The sequence below is a fragment of the Nycticebus coucang genome, chromosome 21, assembly GCF_027406575.1.
Source record: "Nycticebus coucang isolate mNycCou1 chromosome 21, mNycCou1.pri, whole genome shotgun sequence".
In the NCBI taxonomy this organism is placed as follows: domain Eukaryota; kingdom Metazoa; phylum Chordata; class Mammalia; order Primates; family Lorisidae; genus Nycticebus; species Nycticebus coucang.
The window spans coordinates 40,933,372-40,950,102 of record NC_069800.1 but is presented as its reverse complement, the minus strand read 5'-3'; the positions used below and the strand labels follow the sequence as shown (position 1 = coordinate 40,950,102).

The following is a 16,731-nucleotide window of genomic DNA, read 5'->3' as shown; positions in this document are numbered from 1 at the left end:
TCACACCTGCTTTCTCAACCTGCTGAGTCCCCACCACAAAGGGGTATAGCAGGATAATTGGATATGGAAGGGGCCATTCCTAGGTACAGTACTAGCTTGCTAGGTCTGCTTTATGACACTTTCTGCCCAACCCAGAAAGAGGGCAACCTCCAAGTCACTGCTTCTTGACCCTTGCCCATCAGGATGCCGTACCTGCTTAATGCAAGCCTCCATCCTCCGCATCTGTGTCCTGGCTGTGCTCCTGATGGGTTGGAGGCAAGAAGAGACCATACATCACTCACTATAAGCTCCAAATTCTATACTGGTCCATTTGTCTACAAAGACCCCAGGGCCACATCTAGAGAACACAATCAGAAAAGCTGAGGGACAACCAAGGGGAATGACTATGGGACCAGACATAAGGCTGCCATGGGATCTTGAGAGGGCCCCATAGGAGAAAGTGCCAGTTGAGGGAGCTATGGGAATGGCAGGGGATACATTTGTGTACATAGATGAGCTTAGATTAGGGGAGGCTTAAAGCAGTATAGATTGGCAAACTTTGGAGGGGGGAAGGAGCACGCTTTATGAAGGCTACTATGCCCAAGACAGGAAGATGAAGCATCAGGCTAGGTTCAAAGGAGGAAATGTGAGCAAGCATGAGGAAGACCCCTTGACTGTCCTGTCCGTGAGCCCGTCTGTCCTCATGTTGGAACCTGGCAGGGATGAAAAAGAGAATGTTCCAGACCCAGTAAAGAAGTCGGCTACAATCTTGGCTCAGTCTTATTAGCCATAAGGCCCTGAGCAAGTTACTCAACCCTACTGGGCCTCAGTTTCTTCATGGGGTAAAATGTGGAAAGAGTAACCTTTGCATAGCACAAGACTGCTGTTAAAAGTTAAATGAAGTTAGAATGTAGGAACTACATTCTAGGCCTGATGCTCATTACTCCTTCAGTAAGTGAGAGGCGAGTGAACAACAGATTTTTTTTAAGGCAAGCATGAAACAAAGTTTATTGAGGAAGAGAAAGATAGGTTAAAGAGTAAGAAAGCTTATAATGTAAGGACGCACCTCCCTGTGGCTTCCCCAGGCAACCCCATTCCTGCTCTCTGGAACTCTGGAGACCATGTGCTATTCCCTCTGGCTGATTCTCCCCTTTTCCAACCCAGGAGAGTGGAGGCCAGAATGGATCCTGGCTTGGGTCTGCCCCCATCTTCAGTGGGGCTTCTATTGTCTGAAATGGGCAACTGCCACCTACTCTTCTCAGTAGGACTAGAACCCTTGGGAAGGAGGAAGGAGCTCACAGAGAAGCCAACCAGCTCAGAGGTTCTCTCTGCCCAGCTGTCCTCTTGAGATAAGAAATGCAAAGTCCAGTTCCACCCCTCCCAGCCATGCCCCTGGCCAGGCCCTCACCAGCTCTTCCTCACTATGTGCCAGCAGCCCCTCCTCCTCGCCGTAGTCTCGAGTCTGTGTTTCCCCCTGAGGCATGGCTACTCCAGAAGGTATGTCCTCCTTGGGGGCTGTTGGCCGGTTGCTGCTGCCACTATTACCACTGCCACTGCAACTACCACCGCCACTGCCACCACCACTGCTGCCGCCGCCGCCACCACCAGCATTGCTGTCGCCCTTCTTCTTGCCATCTTGAGGAAGAAGGGGTAGAGAGGGAAATAAAACTCAATCTGGGGTACCTTAGCAAAATCTGGCCTTAGTGCAGCGGGTCCAGGTGGGCTAGGATCTGCAGGGCCACTGCAGCCCCTCTACCTGTGTACTGTCCCTCCCACTCCCTGCCCTGTGCCCTGTTCCCTCAGCGACTGACCTGCATTGGCTTTTTGCTCCTCAGCGATCTGCTCCAAGCGGCCCAGCAGGGCATCAATGTTAGACTTGATCTGTGTCAACTCTGTCTTGATGGCCTGCAGCTCACTGCTCTTTACTGGGAGGAAGGGGGACAGGGCTATCACTTAGGGGCTGAAAGCTTACATACAAAACCTCAGCCCTGTTCTACCATATAGGAATACAGTTCTTTTCTAATTCTTCCCCTGGTCAGTGAAAAGGTCTCATACTGAGACTCCCTGGAGGCCATCCCTACAGTAACCAGCCCACACTTCTGAAACTGGCACTCTTTTCCTCAGAGCTCACAATTCTGAAAGGCATTGAAGATACACAGGAATGCAGGTGCACGGTGTGCTCTTCTGTTGACCCCTGAGCAAGAACATGTGTCTTTGCCTGTGTTATGGGATGGGGCTGTCTTTCCAAGTATACAAAAGCAGGTCTTTTGCAATCAGATTTCCTGGGTGTCTGACTGCAGTGTGTGTGCACTGGAGTGAATGTGGAGTAATGGGCTTGTGTAGACCTGTCTTTGTCCTTACAAGAGAGGAAAGATGATACCATCTCCTTACTGGCACCACGTCACAGCACTGGTCTCTCCGTGTCCAACCCACACCCTTCTCCTCAAATGTCAGCTTTTTCCTCTTAAAAATGGATGAAAATACTCACTTTGTTGTGTTAGAGCTGCAGAACTGTGGGAGATTTGTTCCTTTATCTATTGTCCAATGTAAAAAAATGTAATGCTAATTATTTTGCTAATGATAAAAATACAAATTATCAAGAAAGTAGGTATAGTTACTCACACTTGATCTTGGCTGAGCCGGAGGCTGTGGAGCGGGCAAAGAGCTTGACAGGTATGGTAGTTTTGACACGTCGGACCAAAGGGACTGTGACCCGGGCTCGTTTCACAGGGACTACCCTGGGCACTGGCACAGGTGACAGGCGGCCCCGGTAATCGAAGAGCCTGTAGGGAAAATGGGCCAGAGGATGCAGCACGGCCCACGGCCACTAAGGGGTACTCTGGCTAGGAGGCCTGCACTATGCACCCTGGCCTGCTCCCAACAAGCCCTGGGGTGAGAAGCAGGGCTTTCTGGATCCTAATGGCTCTTGGGATCCTCACTACATCCACCTCTCCTACCAGCTAGGTGAGGTAAGGGCAGATGAGGCAGCAGATAGTAATGACACTCCATTCAACAGAGGAGCAAAGTGAGACCAGCCCCACAAAGGCACTTTTCCTATGACCTGGCTTCTGGTCTCAGTTAACTGCCATCCAACCTGTTGTCAGAGTTCATAAATTTCAAAGCAGCACAAATCCCTAGCTGGGAATAGAGAGGTATAGAAGTGGAAACCAATCCCTCAGCCTCAGTTTCCTCACATGCCCAATGAGGATGACCCCAAATTCAGTATTTACCCAAGTTTGCTGTGAGGGTAGAGCATAAAGAATTTAGCTAAAAACACACTTTAACAAGTGTGATAGGTGAAAGGTCAGGATACCAAGACCCTCAACTCCTGAGCCCATGACCTCAGAGATGAGGCTGGACTCTAAAGTCATTGTTTCCTTACTCTGGGATTCCTTAATCACCCCATCCTTCTTGCTCCACCTTAGAGACAAAGGCCAGGAGCCCAGCAAGGGATCAAGGCTGGGCAGTTCGATCAGACCCCAGAGCTCCCAGACCGTGTGCTACCTTCCCACAGCAGTCATCAGTCCTTTATAGGGATTGGGGGGTAATATCTTTTCCTTACCAGGCAGAAACTCAGTAGGCTGCAAAGGGGTCTCCCACATACACCTGTTGTTACCACATTTCTACAGGAAATCTGCAGCCTTGGGGGTACACTTTGGGACCACTTTCCTGATCAGCCAGGAAACCTGCCACCACTGGGCCCATTCTTTGGTACCTCCTTTATTCAAGGAGCTCCTGCCCTAGGGGTGGGGATGGCTGGAGATGGAGAGTCTCTGGGAATGGATTCAATCCCAGACCCTGCATTTCTGCCCCCAAGGGGAGGGGGCGGCTCTGGGCTTGGTCAGAATCACTGAACCACAGAATCCCAGAGCTGGAGGAGCCCTGAGAGATCATTTGGTGCAAGCCCATTTCACAAACTGAGAAGGTGAATTGCCCAAAGTCATGTATGTAATCCATCCAGTAGCAGAGCTGAGATTACCACCTAAACCTTTTGACTTCCAGGTTACGGCACTTTCCACCATACCACACTGTCTCCTGAAACCATCCTAAGGTGAGAAAAACAAGGCTCAGAGAGGTTCTTCTTCTTGGGCCCCCTGGATGTACTGAGCTTGGGGGTAGGGGCAGATTGGCGCAGGGGGAATCAGAAGTCTGGGCTGGTCCCCACTATGATTTGCATGCAAGAGTGTGACTAGTGCCACTTGAGTGGGAACCCACAGCCTTAGGGCTTGGGAGTGGAGGGTAGGTTACAACCCACCAAGGACTAATTCAGGCCTCCAAATAGCCGTTGGCCTCTTTACTATAAATATAAAACCAAGGGGCTCAGGCTGTGCTCTGGGGTTCCTTCCAGCTGGTTGGGTACTTCACACAGGAAGGAAACTGAAAAGCAGAAGTATGAGGCTCAAACTCCCTCTCACCAGTGCCATACCCTGCTATGTATTCCAACTGGCTATGTTTACACAGCCCTTGACTGTTCCTTCTCCTCGAGTCTTACCCTAGAACTAGGAGGAAAAGGGCAGCCAGCGAGTTCATGTGGCATTATGATAGGAGTTCTGGCCTCCTGCAAAACTAAGCCCTACACCCAGCCTCTGCCTCTAACTTGTGAAGGAACTTTGGGCAAATGCCTGTCCTTCTGGGCTTTGATTTCCATTTGGAGAACTGAATGGGCTATACCAAAAATCCTGAATGGGCTGTACCAAAAATCTCTCAGAACCCTTCCAGCTTGGCTGTTTCATGCCTGGGCACGCCCCTCCCCTGCTCACCTGTCGTAGAAGTCGTCCCGGTAGTAATCATAGTCAAAGCTGTAGCCACTGGGGAAACAAAGGGGAGAGGGCCAGAGCTTAGGGACGGCCACTCAGCCCACTCTCCACAGGCCCTCATCTCCAAACGCCTCCCCAAGTTCTAGGCTCAGCACATGATCACACCAGAGTTTACTCACTCTGTGGAAAGAGGGACCATCCCACCCAGACAGACAGAGCGCCCCACCTGTATATGGCAGATGCTGCTCTCTTTAGCCCCTTGGGTCTGTTGGGCTTGGGCTCTCCAGCCATGTTGATGTCTGTGTGAAGGGAGGAGGCAGAGTCGGAATGCTGCTTGACAGTAGTATGCCCACAAACACATCACCCTCATGCACACATGCAATTCATGTGCTTATATGATGGACACACGGACTTTATTCACTGATGTAGCCAATAAAGGTCTTCATACATCTTGTCTTCAAACATTAGGCTCATACCCAGACATCATATGGATATGCCTGTTTACACATCTATATACATTTAGACACATCCACACTTGCTCACAAACATCTCTCACTCTTACACCCCCCATGTATATCATACAAATATGCATTCTTAAATACATTCACATTCATGTGAACACATATATTAGGCACACGAGAACCTATAAACAGATATACCTCTACTCACAAATTCACATGCCCACATAAGAAAGTCACACACAGAAAACAAACATACTTGATCTCAAGTACACTCAGACTCAGTTCCAACATCATACCCATAACGCCATACGCAAATGAGCCATTGCACATTCAATGGACACTCTACTAAACATCTCTATGCCTAGAACAGTGCTTAGTAGACGATAAGATCTCGGTATTTAGTAAATGAGTATGTGTTTATCCGTTATACACTCAAGTATATTCTGACACGCACAAAGATATTCAGTCACATCCACATACCTTATGCTGGAATATGCATAGATAGCCTTTCTCAAATACACAACATGTACACAGAATTATGTGCACACACTGCATATGTTCTGAGGAAGACCAGGGTAGACCCCTTCTCCTAGCTCTCAGAAAGTGTTCTAACCTAAGTCGTCTGTAGCCCAATGTAACAGGCTATGCTAGCCTACTCTGGCTCCTTTCACAGGGGAAGGAGCATTTTAACTAGAGGCCTAAAGTCTGTCATTTAAGGAGCACCAAGAAAGCAGAGACGGAAGTATTTTCCAGGGGCTTCTAAAATTCTTCCCTATAGGTATCGATTTTGTCACTTAATTTATAACAAGTATAGCTTATTTAATTTACAAAATCTCAGAGCAGTGATACTAGAAGGAGAAAGCAGGAAATTGGAGAGTGAAGGAAGGATAGCAACTACCCTGGGGAACACTACAATACTGTGGAGAGAGGCTTACCCAGGGTCTGCCCGGCCAGCACCCGCCCATTCTCTCCCAGCACAGCTGCCCGGGCATGGCGCTCATTGGCATACTGGACAAAGGCGTAGCCCTTGTGCACAGAACAGCCAGCCACACGACCATACTTAGAGAATATGGTCTCCACATCTGACTTCTTCACCACAGTTGTGTTGAGATTTCCAATGAAGACCCGAGAGTTGATGGATTTGGGGTCATTCTTGTTGGTTACATTGCTTGTCTGGATCTTCAAGGACATGGTGGCCACCTGAAGAAAGAGAGAATCTCTGTAAAGCTGGGTCCCTAAGCTGGGTGGGTTGCCCAAGACCCACATTCTGAAAAACTAGTTGCTTCTTGCCTTGCTGCACACGTACACCCTACTGCATCCCGCCTCCCTGTTTCTCCATCTTTTTACTGCATCTTTTCTTTCTTGTTATATTACCGAGAGTTGTTACACACTATCTACTGAGCTCATGCCAGGTGCCTTACATATGTTTCTCATTTGGTACTCACAGAGCTGTAACACTTTATAGGGAGGAATCTCACATTCAGAGAGGTTGCAATACGAGTGAATGGCAGGGCTGAGGTTTGAACCTGGACTGCTTTGACTCCAATTTGTTTGAGTACACTCCTTCTCCAATGCTCATCTTAAATACTACCCCATTCAGGATCTAAACTTGAAGATCTTTTGCAGCTCTTCTACTGTTCCTACAAAGGGGTCACATGGTAACTGCAAGTAATACTTACTCCAGAACAATTCCAAACTATGAAAATTGCCCAGTCCAATGGACTTAACTGTTTCTTTATTGGTATCAGCTATTTTGAAAAAGGTATACTAAGCCTCTCTGAGTATTCACTGTGGGCTGAGAGTGGCATACACTATGGGATAATCTCAAGACTCCCAGAGTGTTAGCATCATTAATCATATTTTACTGGAAACTAAATGCATTAATTTGCCAGTAATGGGTATTCAACCACTGGTCAGTCTGTCCCTAAAGCCCATTTATTTCATTGTTATCACTCTGCTTCCTGGAGCTTATAATTTAAGTACTATAATAAGTCAGCATATTTATCTGAGAATTATTTTCAGTAAGTTAATTTTATAACAATTACCCTCTTTTAGACTTACTCATTCAAATTTTATTCTGTTTGGCTTAGAGATGAGACTGTACCTATTCTTTGCTCTTTGTGCTCTGAGAATGTCTTTTACCCTAACGAGCACTACAAATTTTCCCCACTCCATCCCTAGACAGGTTATACTCGGGCACAGGCTTTAAGGTGAAAGGGGAGAGAAGTCTTAATTTCAGTAGAAAAGGCCTAAATTTAAGTCTTGGCATTTATACCTTCTGGCCCAGTCTTCTGCTCATTGGCATGGGTCGGTGCGACTCCCTTTTAGAACCCTCCTATCTCAAAATCCTATTTAGGACCATTTCAGAAGGTGCTAAAGACCCCAACCAGAATGTATAAAAGTTCTCATCAGCCTACTAGATATTTACAAATATTTGGGGGCAAAAGGTGCTTCTTTTCAGTAAACTGAGGAAGCAAAGTCTATACCTTCTGACCCACTAAGAGGTTGAGAGACCCTTTTTCCTAAATCGTCCCAGCCCAGAAGCTGGTATATTCACTGTTCACTGGTTATATTCATGCAAACAGACCAGCAGGTGGCACTGTTTACCAGGAAGTCACAGGCCGGCCCTGAGAAGAATTGATTCTGGGGAAGAAATAGTTCATGGGGTTGGGCTTGCAGTAAGCTCACTGAACACACTGGGGTCAGGAATGTACCATCCTAGACAAAGAAAGGGGGCTGAGAGAGTGTCATCATTGGTAATGATGATGAGGCTGGTGCCAGGTTTGGAACAGACTTGGGAGAGATATTTATTACTAAGTTTATTTTTGTATCTAATTATCAACATTTACTAAGCAGTAAGGGACATAAGGGAGATAAACCAAAAAAACAACACCTAACGCACTATGTAGTATGGACCAGAAATACTTGGCGCATGTTGGTCACCTTGGGTGCCCCATTCCTCACAGATCTGACAGTCCTCTCCTGCCTGGATGACAAGCCATTCGAGGGTTAATTCCTTGTCTATTCATGGGTATATATGAAGTTTATGGGGCTTCTTTGTGGGTATCAGATAACTCTTTCCTGGGTGGTTCAGCTCACAGCTATGAAGTTTTGGCTCAGAAAAAAGCCACATGCTTTGGCAGAAGGAAGCCAATCAAGCCTGGGATGTGGACAGAGACAGCAAGAAAGCAAGAAGAAATGATGGTTCACAGCCCTGCTGATCCTGCTGGGTCTGCCATTAACCTAGCAGAGACACAATAGTTGTGGGCTCCCTCAGACCTCTTGCCAAAAGCCTCTAATATCACTAAGCAGGAAGCATGTGCTGAGTACATATGCTTGGTACTGTGGCAAGATCAGCACTTGGCTCTGTTGTGTCCAGATCTTGAAATCCCGCACAAAGACCACTAAGGAGCCGAGTCCGATGCAAAAGCAAAAAGAGACGTTTATTCACAGACTTGAGTCTGGGCTTCTCATTCCTGGTGCAGCAGGAGGGCAGAGAGAAGCCCCTACCACAGAGGGAAGAGCAGTTTTAAGGATACAGAAAAGAAGAGGGGAAATAGGGGCTTAGGGACCTAAACAATGTTTGAGTTGGGCTGATTGCATAGGGGAAAGATTTACTACTACTGGGGCCGAGGGTGGGGGAGGAAGCAGGTTGCCTATCACCTTTGGTATGCAGCTGTAAATTGAAGGCTGTGAGGCAAAGTGGGGTCAGTGAAGGCTGTGAGACAAAATGAGTTAGTTTTAACAAAATGAAGTTAGCTTGGTCCTTTCAGCTCCTTGACTGGTAAGCAAAGTTATTCAGGTTTGGCCCTACCAGTCTCTTCTTGTATTACCTGGGGACTAGGGCAATGTATATAAAAGGATCTCTCTGGCTACAAGCTCTTCTCTGTCCTAACACTGCCTTTATAGGTCATTCTAGATAAAGATCGAGTCAGACTGGAGTACACTCTGTATGATGCCAGGAAGGGGCAGCCAGAAGCAACGGCCCATGGAGATTGGCTTTCTCATCTGTAGAGAAGAGACTGAGGAAGTTTATGTGGTCACTCTGGATGAGAAATCTGCAGTGCCAAAGAGCAACACACACCTACAGCAGGTACCCAACCCCTGAACTACTTGTCTAAACAGCCCCATCCCACTTTTTAAGGCCTGCACACTCTTCTGGAGGGCAAGCTGTGCTGTTGTGTAGAATCACTAAGCCCAAGGGGATAAGTATCTGCTGGGGTGAAAAAAGGCTTGAATGACTGTGTGAGGGATGGAACTGAAGGTAGGAAACGAAAAGGAGGTGGACCCTGACTAGGTCTCCTTGAACTGCTAGGGTCTGGTGCAGAATCCCAAAGACTTTAAGAATTCTAAACTTAGACATGGTATTACAATATCACAATTTGTTGGCTTCACTTATAATGTTCAAATGTTTAGACTTAAGGTCCATGGGTCTCCATTTGTACTTTCACTCTGCCCTGCAAACATTGAAGGGCAGGCCTGATAAAGCCTGGGACACAGTAAATGCTCAATAAGTGTTAGGAAGGAAGTACTAAGGATATGTCCTACAAAGTAAGGCAGGGTCTAGCTGTGGACTACCTTAAGTGGTATAGACCACTGAGGGCAGAGATCCCAGGAACCTTTTTCTAAGCTCTTACCCAAACACCCACCTCCACAGACCAACCATCCCCAACTCAATCCTTCTGACCCAATTCTTTCTCTAAGCTTTTCAAGGTTTCTCCCTGGCTTAGAGTGGAATCCCTAAGAAAAAATACTAACATCCTATTCAACAGAAGCCCCTTGACTTGATAAACTATCTCCCTGCCCCACCTTCCAAGCTCTGCCTCACAGATTAGCCACATAATTGAGAGAAAAGGGTCTGTACCCCTGGAGGCCCTGCATTTAGCAATGAATGATCTGATGAGTGGTAGGCAGAGGGATGGGAGGGAGTGGGAAGAGAGAACCAGATTTGTCCCCTAGAGAGTTCTACAGTGTCAGATTAGCAGGGACTTTAGTGATCATGGAGCTTATATGCATTTACTCTCTGAAGAATAGAGGGAAAGGACTTAGCCAGGATGCCACAGGTAGTTTTACCCATGGGTCCTCAGGCTCTATGTCTAAGTCCTCATTTTCCTTTTGGTCTGAGAGACCAAGTCTTCAGGAAATTGAGGCACTGGGAGAAGGCGTAGCATCTCAAGAAAATGCTGTGTTTGAGAAAACTGGAGACTAGCTCCAAATAAATGTCTTCACTTACCCACAGGAGAAACAATTGCTGCATAAAAGCTGAGCCCTTAAGCAAATTAAAACCCAGCAAGGACTTTGAAATGCAATTTACAGCTCAAAGGGATGGGCTTCCTTTTCAAAGCTAATAGTAACAGAAGAAATTTGGCAGAAACAAATGCATTATTCCCAGTTGAAACATTTCAGATGGAAAATGTAGTTTGAACCACAGGAGCCAAGCCTGGACTTTGTAAAGGTAAAAAGGCCCAAAAAGGTAACTCCACCCCTGAAGTTTAGGTAAATGAGATCCCAAGAGAGACATCACAGTAAGAACAGACCCTAATTACTGAATGCCAACCAACTGTCAGAAACCACACATACCTCACATATCTATCTAATCCTCACAACAGCCCTGTGAAGAGGTATCTGAGACAGGGAAGCTCAGATGGGCTTAGACAGGCAAAGTAACTGTCTAATAGAGCAAAGTCAGAGTGGAATCCAGGTCTGTTTGACTCCCAAAACAGGAATGGGCAAGACTGCACATGCATACAGATGCCTTGGGCACTGATTTCCATAGTGAGAATAAGTTACCCAGTCAGCCACACTCTCTCCTTGGTCATCGTCCTTCCCCTTTTCTCTTATAATTCCCTATAGTTGCACAGAATTTTAGTGAACAAAGCCAGTTTATATCTGTTAGGGTCGGAAGGTGCTCCCTTTTCCTCCAAATCCTATGTTGAAACCTAATTTCCAATGTATTAGGATAACAGGGCCTTTGGAAGTGATTATGTCAGGAGGGCTCTGCGCTCATGAATGGGTTTAATGTCCTAATAAAAGAGGCCCCAGAGCCTGCCTTGTCCCTTCCACCACCTGAGGACACTAAAAAGACCACCAACCAAATTTTCCTATTCCTTAATTTTGAACTTCCCAGGCTCCAAAACTGTGAGAAATAAATTTCTGTTGTTGGCTTGGTGCCTGTAGCTCAAGCAGCTAAGGCGCCAGCCACATACACCTGAGCTGGCGGGTTCAAATCCAGCCCAGGCCCGCCAAACAACAAAGACAGCTACAACCAAAAAATAGCCAGGCGTTGTGGCGGGCACTTGTAGTCACAGCTACTTGGGAGGCGGAGCCAGGAGAATTGCTTGAGCCCAGGAGTTGGAGGTTGCTGTGAGCTGTGATGCCACAGCACCCAACACAGGGTGACAGCTTAAGGCTCTGTCTCAAAAAAAAACTCTGTTGTTGGGCAGCGCCTGTGGCTCAAAGGGGTAGGGCGCTGGTCCCATATGCCGGAGGTGGCGGGTTCGAACCCAGCCCCGGCCAAAAACCACAAAAAAAAAAACTCTGTTGTTTATAAACCACCCAGTTTATGGTATTTTGGCATAGCAGTCCAAACGGACTGAGACAATATCCTTTGTCTTGACATTGTTAGTACCATTCATTTCACAAATGAAAAAAGCTGAGGATCAGTAGTAACTTGCTTAAAGTCAAACAGCTAGTGAGGAAAATAGCTAGGAGACCTGAATCCAAGCTTCTTGTTGGACACTGTATTGCCACTCTCTGAACATTCTAAGCCTCTGTGACTTTGCCATGTCACCCCCGTGAGGCTCCCGTGGCCTGACTATCATGGAGTCTATAATCTTTAACCTGAACTCTCAGACATTCAACCATTAGAAAAGGCCCACTCTCCCAATTCTGTAAATCCTCCCCAGCACTGGTCTCTTGCTCTTAAATGCTCATTTCCAAAGAGGCGGCGCTGCTTTTGGTCTTCATGACCTGGTGCCATTTAGAGCCTCTGTCTCGGCCAGTACTGCTAGATGTCTCTGGCCTTGTTCTCTTGAATGAGGATGAGAGTCACAGCAGCCTGCAGCTAGGTGGTTTCAGAGGAAAATAGCTACCAGTGATGGGAAGATTACATTTCTAGAGAAAGTCAAGCATTTAGACTGATCAGCGTCTACAGCCTCCTTGGTCCAGAGGCTCCTAGTTACTAGATGGCCAGAACATCTATTAATCTCATTAAACTCACCATGCCCTGTCTCATTAGCATTGCCCAAATGGTCATTGCTGGTCAGACAGGATAAATTTCCCCAGGAGTGCTCTTTATTTCCTGACCATTCTCCCTCCCATGAGAAATCCCAGCTCCCAGCACACCAAACATGGAGGGCTCCTAGATGAGTTGAAGAGCAATGATGTAGGCTACAGGTCAGAAGGCTTGGTATTGGCTCTGCTGTTCTTAGTCAGGTGATCTGCAACAAGTCATGGGATTTCCCTGTCCCTTATTATCCTTACTCTGAAAACAGAAATAATCACTCTCCCTGATTAACTTTCAGATCTGTTACAAGAATCAAACAGGCGGGTAGTACCCATAGCTCAGCGGGTAGGGTGCCAGCTATACCGAGGTTGGCGGGTTCAGACTCAGCCCAGGCAGCTAAAACAACAATGACAACTCCAACATCAACAAAAAATAGCCAGGCGTTGTAGCAGGCACCTGTAGTCCCAGCTACTTGGAAGCTGAGGCAAAAGAATTGCTTAAGCCGAAGAGTTTGAGGTTGCTGTGAGCTGTGATGCCACAGCACTCTACCCAGGGTGACAACTTGAGACTCTGTCTCAAAAAAATAAAGAAAGAATCAAACAGGCTAATTGATGTGAAAGTGTTCTGTTGCATCTGTAACATATTATAAAAGGGTGTGGGGATTACACTTGTTTCTGTTATTACCCAAGCCCTACCCGCTTCACTCATTCGATACACATTTCTTGCATATTCTCCTCTGTGTTGCAATGTGGAGAGGCTGGGAAACAGGGTGTTCAAGAGTCTTGTGCTCTACTTACTTAAGAAGCCCTCTTTCCAGGAGCCTCTTTTTTGTTTCCTAATAACAAAGGAAAAAGGCACATGGAATAACAAATACAGCACAAACTCTGGAGTCAGACAGCACTAGATCCTATCACTTGGGACTGTAACTGTGCCATGCTCCTTAACCTCACAGGGCCTCAGACTCTCAACTGCAAAAAAGGCATTATATCAACCTCCTGGGATTAGGGTAAGGATTGGAGATAATGTGTGCAAAGTGCTCAGTATAATGACTGGCACCAGTAGGCATTTAATTAAGAAACTGGATAACCCAAATGCCCAATGAAAGCAGATGAACCTAGCCTGGCACTCTAAGTCTACGACGTTGCAGTTCTAATGTTCTTTTCCCGTGTCATCTCCCTGTGCTCCATACTTTGCCTGAAAATAAGGGAGTATGGAAATAGGGGAGTAGGGAAGCAATGTATGTTCTCTCTTATCCTAGTATCTAAAACCAAACCTAAAAACTTGTTACCTAAAGGAGTCCCCTCCCCATGACTATCAGACCACTGCTATACGGGACTGAAGGAGGAGGGAACCCTGGCCAGGAGGGTATCCAGGCCTTGCTAAACCACTGTCACCCCTGAGCTGTACCATGATATCTCAAATTCTATACTGTAACTCTGATCTCAGTATCTGACAGGCTCTGAAGGGACACCCCAAAACAGAAACAGATGGCAGGGTTGGGACTCAGTCATCTCTCCTCATAGTGTGGTCTGGGTATCTACCCTACTTTCTCTGCGTCTTGCACACTTAACTCCACTCATCTGTAGCCTTAGGGTGAGACTCAGTATTTATGACAAGCTCCCCTTCATAGCTATCTGGAGAAAGGTAACAAGACAGGTGACAATTTTAGGCCTATAATCGCTTAACACTAAGTTAGATCTATAAATAACTGTTGACTCCTTTGTTTTTGCCAAAGAAGTCATCTAAACACCTATCCAACCAAACATAATTATAAATATTCAAATATTTAGCTAACTGTGGGCCAGGTATTAACAAATGAATCATTCATTTATTCATCTAACAACTGATTTGGGATATGATCTCAAATAATTTCCAGTCTAGCAGGGGACATCCCCCACAGCCACAAAGCACATGTGCCCTGCGAAGGAGAGTCCATTGCTTCAGAAGCAACTCAGGCAAAGCAGTCTGGGAGATCAGAGAAGGGGTAGGAACATCATAGGAGGCTCCACCAAAAGGGAGAGTTTAAGATGAATTCCCACTGGGTGGACAGAGGGAATTCTGGCAGGAGAAACTATAGAAACAATATACAAAACATGTCCCTTTCTCCTCTTTGACCATCCTAATCTCCCCTTCCTCCTATAAGTACAGCTTATAAATAAATAAATGCTTGAAACAGAACATCTTCATTGTTACCTCCTGGCCCTTGATAGATGCATACTTAGTCTTGTCTTAAGGGAGAACAAAAAGGGAACATACAATTTAATATTCAGTAACTCTATACCAGGCACTGTGTTAGAAGCTTTACAGACATAATCTCTCATAATCCTGGTCACAAACTAATGAGATAAGTAGTATCTGCACTCTACAGATGAAGAAACTGAGACTCAGAAAAAGGTCAATTTGTCAATAGTCAGATCTAAGTAGCATGATCAGAAGTGAAGGACCCCAAATTTGTCTGATTCTAAAGCCTATGTTCTTTCTTTCTTTCTTTTTTTTTTTTAGACAGCCATGGCATCACCATAGCTCATAGCAACCTCAAACTGCCGGGCTCAAGCAATCCTCCTGCCTCAGCTTCTAAGTAGCTAGGACTATAGGCTCTGAAGGGACATCCCAAAACAGAAACAGATGGCTGGGTTAAGTCTCAGTCATCTCTCCTCATAGTGCTCTGGGTATCTACCCTACTTTCTCTGCATCTTGCACACTTAACTCCACTCTTGTCTGTAGCCTTAGGTGGAGACTCAGTATCTATGACAAGTATCTGCCACAATGCCTGGCTAGTTTTTCTATTTTTCAGTAGAGACGGAGTCTTCCTCTTGCTCAAGCTAGTCCCAAGCTCCTGAGCTCAAGCGATCCTCCCACTTTGGCCTTACAAAGTGATAGGATTACAGGCATGAGCTACTGCACCCAGTCCTGTGTTCTTTCCATTCCACTAGATTATTTCCACTCACCCCTATTCCCACAGGACCTTAGGTTTTGAACCATGTAACTACAAAAGGCCCTTCCAGTGCTAATTGTGTCACTGTGATAATCATCATCAACAACATGTGCCGACTATTAGAAATTGCACTAAGCCTTCTGCTATGGGACAGGCAATGAGATGTATTATGACCATTTCACATATGAGAAAACTAAGGCTTGGTTTGTTTTAGGAAATGGCAGAACTGGAACAAATATGTGTGAAACCAGAGTTGGTTTCTAAATGTTGGCCCAGAATGGCTTTGATACTGGGTATGCTCTCACTTGCCTGGATGCCAGTTCTTTACCTCCTAACACTAATCCTCTAGCACAAACTTGTGGGGCCTTGCTGAAGGCCTACTCTCAAGTCTAAGAGCCAATGAGCACTTGCTGTGAGTTTGGGGTGTGTTCTCACCCCCACTACCTTATGGGGCTGACTCCTAACAGTGATAATGTGGCAAAATTAGTCACTGCTTGCTGTTGGTTGATTATAGCTATTCTTTTCTGTAAATGAAGTTTAAAAGTCATCAAAGGTTTTGTCAGCTGTGACTTATGAGCCTTTTTCCTGCAGGGAAGCTGGGCAATGACAAATGCCCCTCTTGTTCTACCATCCATTACAAGTTGGAAGGTGCCATGTTCCAATTACTGGAGACCCCGATGGAACTCATGGAAAACCCTGCCCCAGGCTGGGCCATTACTCAGGCTTGGCAGGGCTGCTAGCAGAGCTGCCTTAGGCCCAAGGCCCAACTGGAAATAAACGGAATAAGAATTTTTTTTTTTTTTTACTTAGTGAGCAGACTTCTTTCACCCTTTAACCTGTATTATCTATCCCTGGTGGTTTATCCTAGACACATTTCACAGACAAGTAAAAACATGGGGATCATGTGGGCGTTCTCAAAGTACTCAAGATCAAGACTGCCTAAGACAAATAAACATGAGGAAATAAGGCAGATGGAGTAAGAAATATGATACTTAGAAGAGGAAACAGAGGATAAAATATCCAGGAGGTTCAGAGAAAGAAGAGAGTGAAAGGACTCTCAGAAACTCACTGGTGTGATCAATGGCTGCCATATTGAACATCCATTATATACCAAGCCAGTCCAGCTAGATGCTGTGGAACTGAGGATAAACACAGTCCCTGCCATTGAGGGTAGATGAGAAAATTAAGGTCCAGAGAAAGTAATCATGGTCACTTTTTGCCCAAAGTCACAAAATAAGTTAGGGTCAAGGATGGAATTAGAATGCAGTTCTCTACCTCTAGTGACAAGGGAACCCTCATGTGTGCCAGCCCCCTGCTTTTGAAGAACATGCCACATTCCACCTACTTACTTACTACATGTTTAATTTCTGGCAA

The 16,731-nt window shown here is 46.0% G+C and overlaps 1 protein-coding gene across 9 annotated transcripts in view; it reads right to left on the bottom strand.

Moving 5' to 3' along the window:
* The window catches only part of RALY (RALY heterogeneous nuclear ribonucleoprotein), a 103,867-nt gene that overhangs the window by 6,802 nt on the left and 80,334 nt on the right, over positions 1 to 16,731 (bottom strand). For 7 of the 9 annotated variants that reach the window (XR_008376462.1, XM_053573642.1, XM_053573645.1 and 4 more), the window contains 7 exons: positions 6,133 to 6,397; positions 4,963 to 5,035; positions 4,740 to 4,787; positions 2,602 to 2,762; positions 1,791 to 1,904; positions 1,388 to 1,614; positions 193 to 241 (listed from right to left, as the gene is read on the bottom strand). Coding sequence is in view for 8 of the 9 variants with exons in the window: in XM_053573642.1 (XP_053429617.1) it covers positions 197 to 241; positions 1,388 to 1,614; positions 1,791 to 1,904; positions 2,602 to 2,762; positions 4,740 to 4,787; positions 4,963 to 5,035; positions 6,133 to 6,388 (924 nt within the window). In the remaining variant the exon portion in view is untranslated. The remainder of the gene's footprint in view (positions 1 to 192; positions 242 to 1,387; positions 1,615 to 1,790; positions 1,905 to 2,601; positions 2,763 to 4,739; positions 4,788 to 4,962; positions 5,036 to 6,132; positions 6,398 to 16,731) is intronic. The other 2 variants (XM_053573649.1, XM_053573648.1) reach the window with 1 other exon arrangement.